Source organism: Nelusetta ayraudi, unplaced genomic scaffold (assembly GCF_046127955.1).
Source record: "Nelusetta ayraudi isolate G7.1 ecotype Tasmania unplaced genomic scaffold, CSIRO-AGI_Nayr_v1 ptg000006l, whole genome shotgun sequence".
Classification (NCBI taxonomy): Eukaryota; Metazoa; Chordata; class Actinopteri; order Tetraodontiformes; family Monacanthidae; genus Nelusetta; species Nelusetta ayraudi.
In genome coordinates this window covers 4,976,237-4,987,500 of record NW_027466056.1, presented here as the reverse complement: position 1 = coordinate 4,987,500, position 11,264 = coordinate 4,976,237, and the positions used below count along the sequence as shown (strand labels likewise).

The 11,264-nt window shown below is 49.4% G+C and overlaps 1 protein-coding gene across 1 annotated transcript in view; it reads left to right on the top strand.

Moving 5' to 3' along the window:
- pard3ba (par-3 family cell polarity regulator beta a) overlaps positions 1 to 6,753 on the top strand; it is a 123,336-nt gene extending 116,583 nt beyond the window's left edge. The window contains exon 24 of the mRNA XM_076016822.1: positions 5,540 to 6,753. Within this exon, the coding sequence (XP_075872937.1) occupies positions 5,540 to 5,804 (265 nt within the window). The 3' untranslated portion in view covers positions 5,805 to 6,753. The remainder of the gene's footprint in view (positions 1 to 5,539) is intronic.
- The last annotated feature ends 4,511 nt before the right edge of the window (positions 6,754 to 11,264 follow it).

The following is an 11,264-nucleotide window of genomic DNA, read 5'->3' as shown; positions in this document are numbered from 1 at the left end:
CATCTCAGCCGTCTCGTCTTGTCTCCCGACGCTCCTCCTCTCGCCGCTAACGCAGGATGGGCGGCCGGCCTGCCTGTGTAAATGAAAGGGAGAGAACCGACTCGCTCAGAATCTCTTGTTGTGAAGGGAAAAAATGGGGGGGGGGGTGGGACAGGGAGTCGGCAAAACTGATGCGTCAGAAGCTTGAAATGCGACCCCTGCGAAGCCAAGCCGGAGAGATTAGCTCAACGCTAAGTTCAGGTAGCATGTTTAGCGTGGGAACGGATCTGTGAGGCGTCGCCGTTGGGTTTTTTTGTTTGTTTTTGGTTTTTTTGGCAAAAGCAAAAGCTTTTGCGAGCTCTTGGATCACCGCTCCGCTCCCCTCGCTTTGAAAAAAACCCGACCTGAAATATTACGCCTGTTCCTTAGCCATCTGATGCCCGACGGCGCCGCTTCCGTGATGAATGGACGGCTTTAAACTCTCCTGTGAGCTCCAGGAAGAAGAAGAAGAAGAATTAGAATTTAGCTTCTTCGTACTCATTTAGCATCGCAGCTAAATGAGTACGTGAACTAGCCGTCATGTAGCATCGTTAAAATAAGATACTCAGTCTTTGCAGGACGGCGGAGACGGTGGAAGGGCTGTTTTTTGTTGTTTGTTTGTGTTTTTCCCTCCCACGCGGCCGACGCCTCCGCAAAAACCATCTCGCGTTAAACGTTTTCTGTGCGTATGCGCCTGCATATGAATGACGCCGCGTGGGTGGTGGAGCACCTGTTTTTTTGGCCGGGTTTTTTTCCCATTCCCCCACAACACACACACACACACACCCTTTACCCCCGCACACCTTCGCCACCCACCCCCCCCCCCGGCCCCCACCCCCGACGCCTCCCTCCTCGCAGAGCAATTAAAGTGTTTTGCATGCGACGTGTGTCTGTTTCAAAATGCTCTTCAGGCAGCAGGTTGAGGAGCAACGGAGGGTTGGGGGTGGGGAGGCGGGGTCTCAGCATGTGGGCCGACTGTTTACGCATGAGTGCGTGCATGCGTGCAAGCAGAGCGCGCACACGTGCACGCACACCTGCCACCTGAAACAGGCGGCGGAGCAGATAAGTAGCGCTAATTAGCCGCCGCCGCTCCACATTGGAAGCTGTTTACTTTTTCTTTCATTGAGAGGCATTAAAAAGTTCACTAAGGGAGAAAACGCAGCGTCTGTATTAAATCTGTGCCGACACTAAAACGCACACGTGTAAATAATCCATCCAGGTCGCTAACGTGTCGCTAAAAAAGAAGTTCATTGCACTTTCTTGGCGAGCGTTCTCGCTAACTTTCACACCTTCAAACGATGCGTATCTTTATTTAAAAAGACGTACAAAGTCTTTAAGCTAACCAACGTCATCAGCGCTACATGCGGTTTCTCCAAATGTTCCGAGTTCCATGTGGAGGAAAGCAGAAACACGTTGCGGGTGTGGTTGTGTGCACTTGTGTCAGGGGTGGGGGGGTATTTTTAAAGTAATGTATATTTATTAATATTATAATTATCATTATTATTCTTACTATTATTATTATTTCTTATTTTATTGTTATTTATTTCCTTTCTTGTGTGATTGTATTGATGTTTTGAATAGGGGGAGGTCCTTTGATAAGCCCTTGGGCTTCTAACCTCTCCTTCTTGTTTATTTTATATTAAATATTTTTTTTCAACATTATGTGCAAATAAATAAATAAATAAATAAAAATAAATAAATAAATAAATCATTTAAATTAAATTAAAGCTGAGCCTGTCAAAGGCAGAATTAGGACATTGTCATGACGTCCGTCACGCCTTTGGTGGTGGCTACATCACGTTAGCGATGGGCTAACTAACTCCTCAGCCAGTTAACATCTGCAGGCCAGCCGGCAGCCAGCTGTGCTACTGGGGCCAGGGTCACCGGGCCCTCCCCACCACCCCACGGGCTTAATCCAGCAGCTGCTCTGCCTGGATAAACTCACAAACGCGCACATGCTGAAAAAGAACCGAATCTAAACGGCTTCGATAATGTTTTTACGCTCACGCAGCGGTGAAAAGGGAAAACAAAACAAAAGTCCGGCCCCTAATGAAGTTCACATTTTCCAGTTGGGGGGGGGGGGGGGCGTTAGATGGGACGTGGGCGAGTAAAATGCTACCACATGCATGCAGCTGGTAGGCCGCTTGTAGTTGCGGGGTCAAAGGTCGGCCCCCCCGAGCTAGCAGAGCGCCACTGGGGTCTCCGTTACGTTTCCATTTATCACTTTGTCAGCTGGAAAACTGTCAAAACCATCAAAGGCGGGTTGGGGGGGGGGGTGTTACGACAAGTGTTGTAACCTCCTCGCAGATCAGCTGGGAATGGCAATATCGCTGCGCCTCCGCCTTGAAAAGCTCCTTCAGTCGGCCCTGAGGAAACCATAGAAGAAGAGAGGAGGAAGTGGCAGCACCTGTTGCCTACGCAGCTGCAGAATTTGAATGAGACGAGAGAAGCAGAACAGATGCAAACACGGCAGCGCGGAAGCAGAGCACGGACGGAGGCCGTGGTCAGATATCGGCGGGGAAGAAGCGACCGGTGGTCGCATCGTTGAAAGGTCCAGTGGGGGGGAAAAAGTTTTAATGGAAGCCCATCTGACGTATATTTATATGACCATTCTAACCATTCAATGGAAAATAAAATCATCTTACTGTTACTGTGAGTATACAGTTTTACTAATGTATCTGTGGGCAGTGCATTAAGCTTTCACCCAATATAAAAATCATAGATCAAAGCAGTTCTTACATGATGACTAATTTGAGGAGGCAGCGGGGCGGGGCAGGGCTTCACTTCCTGCATGTTTGCGTCGACCCCTGAGAGCTTTGGAGGAGGAGGGGGAGGACTCCCTCGTTCCATCCGTCTTTTTTCCTCCCTTCCCCGGTGGCCCTCGCCATTTAATCTGGATTAATGAGCAGGTTGACCTTCTCCTCGTCCGCATCGCAACCCCTCGTCCACTGGAAACCACTTCTCCTCCTCCTCCTCCTCCTCAGTTTCCTTCCTCTCTTCAAGAGCCTCTCTGCAGTTTCACTTTTCCCTCCTTATCTTAAGCCTCTGCTGGGTGTGTGTGTGTGTGTGTGTGTGTGTGTGTGTGTGTGTGTGTGTGTGTGTGTGTGTGTTTATGCTGACTGACAATGCAGTGCTGTTCGTTCCTGGGACCACCTGTGTTCCTCGGCCCACGTCTGTTTGGGTGGTCAAAAAGAAAAAGAAAGAAAGAAAGAACGGAGAAGGAGTCGACGAATATTCTCAAGGGGAAGTTTTGGCTCCGTGCACGTCAAACATACACACACACACACACATACGCACAAGCACGCACACACGCACGCTAGTATGCCAGCTATGCGCGAGCTAATCTGCGCTGAGCGACTCGTTCTAATTGGCCAGTCAACAGGTGGCCGGAGGAGAGGAGCAACAGCAGCAGCAGCAGCAGTCGGGGGGGGGGGGGTGGGGGGGGGGGGTGTATTAAAAAAACAAAAAAAATATAAACAAAGTGGAAATGAGTCCGGAGTAAACAACAGCTGCGCCGTTGGACCGTTTGTCAAAGACGAGCGGTTAGCGTGCGCTTAATTAGCGTGTTTCCTCGTAAAAAGAAAGAAAGAATGGAACTATCTGAACACGTTCCCAGAGCAAAGTAACACTGGCACAAAGTGTGAATTTGCTGTTTTTAAGAACTAAAAGCTGCAATTTTTTCAAATCAAATTTTATCACCTGTGATTATCACCAAGCGGTTGCCTTACAAATATTTCCCTACCTACCAAATTACAGCGGGTCGACAAAAATCGTCTTCACGGCTGATATGAAAGTGGGAAAATCTTAAACATTTTTGCTGGCGGACTGATTTTAAGCCGTTTAAAGGCCCATTATGTGATTTTAAAGGACCCGTTGAAATCAAATGAACCACAAAAAGAAATTTTCACTACGATGAGGTCAGTACAAAATGAATGACTGCTGTGTTTGTATTCGTTCGTTCAGCCGGTGCAGCAAAAGCGCATGTTTAAGTTAGCATCATGCGCAGTACACACCCTTGCCAGTAGGTACGTCTGAAACGCGCCAACACAGACACGCTTTCAGTCGCTCGGGGCCGGTCGCGTTCCAGAAGCCCCGCCTCTTCCTGTCACCTGCTTGTCAACTGCTTTAAAGAACCCACCCACCCTGCCTCGGGGCGTGGCTCCTCCACTATCTCTTTATCTCCTTCATTACTTTTATGCCCCTCCCCCCTTCCCTCCTCCCCAGGTCAACTTACCCCCCCGGGTGGTGGGGAGGGTGAGGGGGGTTTCGCCCCTAATCACCCACAGCCAGTGAGGAGGGAACCCGAGACATCCAGCTGGCCGCCTCGTTACTGCCGACCCCCCCCCACCCCCCGCCCCCCACACTCACCCCCTATCCCTCAACGCCCCCCCCCCCACGCACACACACACCCGACCCCCTCTCCCAACGTCCTCCCCCCCACCACCACCACCACCACCACCACCACCACCGTCGCACACATTCCTGCACACACGACGCGACACAAACTCTTCTCGCCACAGCAGAGGCTGCTTCTCTTATCTCCTGGCATCTGTCCACGCTGGCCCGCTCCCACCACTCCATCCATCCATCCATCCACCCATCCATCCATCCACCCATCCATCCGCCCGCCCGTCCATCCATCCATCCATCCACCCATCCGTCCGTCCACCCACCCATCCATCCATCCATCCACCCACCCATCCATCCATCCACCCATCCATCCGCCCGCCCGTCCATCCATCCATCCATACACCCATCCGTCCGTCCACCCACCCATCCATCCATCCATCCACCCACCCATCCGTCCATCCACCCATCCATCCGCCCGCCCGTCCATCCATCCATCCATCCACCCGTCCGTCCGTCCACCCACCCATCCATCCATCCATCCACCCACCCATCCATCCATCCATCCATCCATCCACCCGTCCGTCCGTCCACCCACCCACCCATCCATCCATCCATCCACCCATCCATCCCGCCACAAGCCCCCCTCGTGAAAACCGGATCATGGCCGGAGGCTCCGACCGAAGACTTGCAACCGGTTCCAGCCGGTTTCTTAAGGGCCCGTATGTCTGACAAAGCACGGTTCTTCCTGTTGTTGTTGTTTTTTGGGTTGTTGTTTTTTTTTGAGTGCTTAATGGAAAAAAGGCGGTCCCAAAGTATAGGGCAGAACCAACAAATTGGTTTTGTGTGTGTGTGTGTGTGTGTGTGTGTGTGTGTGTGTGTGTGTGTGTGTGTGTGTGTGTGCGTGCGCGTGCGCGCGCGCGCATAACGACAAAAAACAACAGAGAAAACACTCATAAAACAGCTAATTTAGCCCTCTGTTTGCAGCCTTCAACTAAAGGGTTGAAAACAAGGCGGTACCTAAAGAGTGGAACCAACTCCTGATTGGTTGCGTTGTCGCTCACTTTGGGAGCCCTTTGTGACATCACAAATTGCTAATCAGCAGACTAAGCAAAGCTCTCTCTCTCTCTCTCTCTCTCTCTCTCTCTCCCCCTCTCTCCCTCTCTCCTGATAGGAGGGATCGATACGATTACCCCGCCCCCGCCAGGGACCCCGCCCACTACGACGAGCCTCCCCTCCCCAGGGGGCCTCTCCCCCAGGCGGGGACGCACCACCAGCGCGGAGCGGGTCAGCAGCAGCAGCAGCAGCGCCGCCACTACGAAGCATTCGGGGCCCGTCCGGATGGCGGCTACCGGCAGGCTAGCCCCGAGCGCTACGGCTACGGGGATAAAAGGCAGCCGGACCCCCGGAGGAAGAACCCCGCCATAGGCGCAGTGTGAAAAAGCAACAGAGAAGAAGAAAAGAGAAAAGTTAGCGACAAGCCACGCCCCCTCCTCATAAACCAACCAACCAATCACACGGGTCTTCAGCTTCAGGTTTCAGTAGTAGGTACTTCATGTGAGCAACTATGAAGTAGTGAGATTTTCATCGATGTCCATCAGCTTCAGAAACCTTCAAAAACAAAAATAAAAACAAAAATATCGAGCCGAGAAGCTAAAATCTTCGTATCTAAGAATCTATCTTATCTGCTGCCCCCTGCTGGCCAGCGCACTTTTTAACAAGCATGAAGGAGTAAATTTGCGTGTACATACATACAGAAGAAAGAAAAAAATATATATACATAAACATGAGTTCAATGTTTGCATGGTGCCAGCGTTGATAAAACAGACGCGTATTTTTTTCACATCGATTTTCTTTTTCCCCGACGGCCGATTAGTAGAATTGCGAGAGATTTCGACAGAAGTGCGGAATCAGCGCGTCGCCTGCCAACCCGGCCGTTAAAAGGAAAAATAGAATCGCGCCATGCTGACTTGCATTTTCTGCGGAGGAAGCGAGAGAGCGAGAGCGGATCGCCTTGGCCGGCCGCGGAGCTCCATCACAGGAGACACAGGAAGTGGGCCAGCGGACAAACAGGAAGCAGGAAGTTAAAGTTTCAAAGGGTCTTCTCTCCCCCCGTCGTCCTTGATGTCGCTTCCTCTACATCCTGCTTGTGGAGTTATTTTTCTTTATTACGTGTCGTTTTTTTGTTGTTTTTTCCTGCGTTTTTGTTTTGTGAAAATGTAAAATGTTTATTTTTTGTCACTTGTACTCACCCGCGGTTACGACGATAAACTGATTAAATCTTGATCCAAACACAAGCAGCAGCAAACCTTCCCAGCACTGAACTTTTGCATCCATGACTGTGTGAATTTTAAAACTTGCTGTCAAATAAATGTACAATTTTCTGTTTATTTTTTTTTTCCTTTTTTTAATATATCAAAATATTTTTCATTAAACATTTAAAAGAAAATGAAAAACCCTGGCGTGTCTCAACAAATCTTTTTTTTTTTTTCAGTTGGACTCCTGCGACCCTGTCGACTCATCACTTTTATTTGAAAAAGAAAAAGAGAAAATTCATTAGCGCAGTCGTCAGGCGGATTTTGCCCTGTGAGATGACTGATAAGAGTCGGCCGCCGCTCGCTCTGATAACGACTGAATCATCGTCGACAATTAGGACCGGCCGCTGAAAAAAAAAAACCATTACCGGCCCAATTTGCTCTCAGGAATAAAGGCAAGCGCTGATTGGAGGAATTAGACTCGAAAATGGGGCGATAATTAGCGGAGGAGAGAGGAGGTTTTTCTCCCTCTCCTTTCTCTCTCTCTCTCTCTCTATCACTTAGCGTTTAATTAGCGCGGGGAGCCTATGGGGCCCCTCGGCTCTGCTGACGGAGCCCGAAAACCTGGACGTCTCTTTGAAAAGCCGCTGATTTTGGAAAATTTTGCAAGGACACATTGAGAGAGGAGTCGAGGACGGAGGCCAAGGTGAGCTTCCCTGTCTGACCTGCAGGGGGGGGGGGGTAGAAATGTCCTTTATTTTCACACCTTTATGAGGATTAGCTTCTCTGCAGAGCATTTTTACAGCAGGTGCTAATGCACCCGGATTGCTTATATACAGACGGAGGTAAAAGTCATTGTCGCCTTAAATTACAATTGCAGAGAGACAAAGGTTATGTGGGATTTTGTTGTTTGAATTTTTAAGGTCCCACGTTGCACCAAATCTTGTTTCCATCCTCTGTCCAGGACTTCGGGGGAATAATCAAAATGACGTGGGAAAAAAACAAAAACCTGAACAGACCTCCAGCTTTGAGTTCCAGCAGTGACTTTCCCTTCCAGACTTGTTCTTCTCAGCCAGAGCCCAACAGCTTGCAGCACTTGAAGAAGAAGAAGAAGAAGAAGAAGAAGACAGCCTCCTCCAAGTTCCTGCCTGCGCTCACTTGGCCGCCAAACGAATGACGAGCAGCGTCCAAAAATTAATCATATCCATTAAAGCAACAGCTCTGGGGGGGGGGGGTGCTGTCAGGAGCGTTTGGTTGCGACGCGTCTTCATGAAATAGACACCCTCGGCTCTTTGAGCGGATTCTTCTCGTCTAATGTGAATAGACGATGGAGCTTCGCTGCACAACAACACCCTCAAACAACCCGGCGGGTGTTTCTGTCTTTGAAAATCATGACCCGTGGAACTCCACCCTGATTCACCATCATTAACTTTTTGATCGCAGTTCCCCTGCATGGAACTGTTTAGTTCAAGGGTGGGCAAACCTTTGACTGGTGGGGTCACAATGGGCTCTAAGATCCGACAGAGGGGCCGGGAGCAGGAGCAGATGGACGGAGTGTTTTGGTCGCCTACCTCACATAGGAGAAACAATACACATCCTGGGATGTGTAGAAAACATGCGCTTCAATGTCAATTGAAAATGAACAAAAGGAAAGTTAAAACAAAATGTGTGTCTATGAAGCCCCATGGTATTTAGCTCTTCATTGAAAGACTCTTAAAACACTGAAAAAATGGATGAGATGCAGCCGTAACTTTTAATATAATTTCTTCAAGTTCCTCGGACCGGATTAAGAAACTTAACGGGCCACATATGGCGCCCGGGCTGTGGTTTACCCGTGGCTGGTTTAGTGTCAATGGTGAGTGAATCTAGCATCTGCTTAAATGATATCTACGATTTCTATCAAAAATAATATCCATCATTTTAGCATCTTCTAAAACGAATGAGGTTAGCTTGACAAGCTAAGTATGGCTACAAACCTGCTAAAGAGGATGTTCTCTATATTTTAAAATACCAGGATGAAGTCAGTGTCCCCATTAGGGATTAAATACACTTTAGTTTCTCTTAAGGAAACACTTCCAATATAAACAAACCATCTCTGCACAAGATCTCGACTTTCTGGGTCACAATTTATGGAAACGGCGGTAAGAATTTGAGTTGAACAAATGTGTTTTTTTTTCTATCTGTCTGCTTCCTTGGCGTCTTTTTTCATCTTTAAATCGCAGGTGAGTACGACCGTCCGCTCTGAATGCAGGTGTGAATTTGTTGCCTTTCATCCCGCGTTGCTTTTTCTTTTTCTCCCTGCAGGCAAATCACCGTACTGACACCTCTTTAGCTCGCGCGCCGCCGTTAGCTTCTCTTCCCCCGCTGCCGCTGCCAGCGCGGATGGTAGAATTCCTACGGCTTCACCCTCGCTGTATTACCCAGTCGGCTCACGGGCCCCCTCGCCGAACACCTGGGCTTGTTAGCATGTGTCAATCAAAAAAATAAATAAAATTGAAAGCTAGGAGGCTAAAAAGAAATAAATAAAGCGGCACTCTGGGGATGGAGGAGCGGAAGAGCGGAACAGTTTATCTGTCTGAGAGATGGAGGGCGTGCGTGGGGCTCCGTGTGAGGCGTTTTTTATCCTCCTCATTAAAGGCACATTCCCCTTTACATTAGCCCCGCCCCCTGCGTCCTCTTGTCCTTCACCCATCGCTGCCACTGCCGTTTCACCTCCTTCCTCTCTCGTTAGGTTTCGGCTGTGCTGGAGTTTCTCACTTTTAATGATGCAATTTTACCGCCCTTAACCCCGCCCCCACCCGGGCTCTGAGACAGACCATGGGAATCGGAGACGTGGATTAACCGTTTGGCCCCGCCCCTCTCTCTTCCTCCTTCCCTCCTCCTCCTCCTCTTCCTCTTCTCCTCTCTGTGTTTGTTTGATATTGTTTCACCAGCTGTGAAATTGAATTTCCACACTCGGTCTGATATTGGAAATAATTTAACATCCACCCGTGCCGCCGTGCTGCAACTCTGTTTCACCTCGCGCTGCGTTTAAGACATCCATTCCCCCACTTATTGCCTGTGGTTTTTTTCCCGCCTCCCTTCGCCTCCCCCGGCCCCTCCACTTGCTTGTCAACGTCGCTGATTTTAGATTCAGAATCAGAATCACCTTTATCGTCATTGTTGTACGCAGCAAAAATTGTGGCGGCTATTCAGTAAAGATGGTGCTTTTAAAATAGCAATTACAACATTCATAAAAACACAGCAATAAAAAGTATAAATGTAATGCATATATAAAATGCCATTGAATAGTGCAAAGGAATTGAAGGGGAAAGATTTTTAACTCAAGTTCAACACAAATCGTCCGCTGAAAATGCCTCAGGTCGGAGCTTTATCTGCCCCCCCGCCGTGGCTCTGCAAAATCTGAACTAGCCTTGACTAAACACTCCAGAACCTCGTATTCCTCCGTCCCCATGAGCATTTCCTGGTTTTCCCTGACGTTTAAAGAAACAAGAAAAATAAGCAGCACTGAAAAAATGTTTTCCTCTGCGCTGCGTAAAACCCAAGGCTCGGCTCTTTTGTGGTTCACCGGGTTGAGATGCGACCGACAACAGCTGATGTCCGCGACCCCTGGAGCCCATCCATCAGGCTTTCAGCGGGCGGCCCTGGCCTCCGACAAACACACACACACACACACACACACACACACACACTCTGAAACTCAGCCAGGGAATGGAAACACACAACCGGGAAACATCAATGTCACGGAGACGCAGGAGACCTTGTAAAATCACACGCCGGGGCCTGTTTGTGCGGCACTTTTTTTAACACAGACGTTTGTGTTGCGCTCGCACTGCGACTGTATTGTGGTTGTAAATTGTCTGCGGTTTCAGTCAACTGTATGTGTGTGTATGTGAGCGAGAGAAAAAGAGGGAGAGGACCGTCCGTCATCTTTTCACACATTCTAAATCTGACATATCTCACACACGTCTGCTCCCTGATTGGACGCGAGCTACACACACCTTTTTCACCCCATACGTGTGTGTGTGTGTGTGTGTGTGTGTGTGTGTGCGCGCGCACACGGGGTCTCAGCTGACGGCCTGGCAGTCGCCGTGAAATTGGCGCCCTTCTCCCCCAGATGCCAGGTGTTCGTCTTGGCAGCCAGAGGGGCGGAGTCACCGAGTCAGGGGTGTCAGGTTGCCGCAGATGGAAGGTTAGCCGGTTAGCCGGTTAGCCTGCGACCCAAGTCTCATGGCCCTGACTGAGGACTGGCTGGCGTGGCCCATGAGGCCAAAGGGTAACTGGTTAGCCGGAGTTAGCTGTCAAACTACGTCAGTAGTAGGCCAGATAATCATGAGAATGATAGCTCATTTTAGCAGGAAGCAGTTAGCCACAAAACATTTTTTTAAAAGTATGTCCCCTAAAAAGCGTATCGCTAATCATTTCACTCTCCATGATGCTCAAGTACTTTGAACTATTTTGCAGCGCGAGACAAAAGGCAGCGTGTCGCTTTTGCTCCCTAAACCCCCCCCCAAAAAAAGAAAACGCTTACTCGTGTGGCGGCAGCAGCAGGGCTTTTCACTGCAGGTTCATTTTACGAGTGTGAACACACAGAGGTTTTGTTTGTCTCTCTCTCTCTCTCCCTCTCTGAAAAGCTCCGGGCAG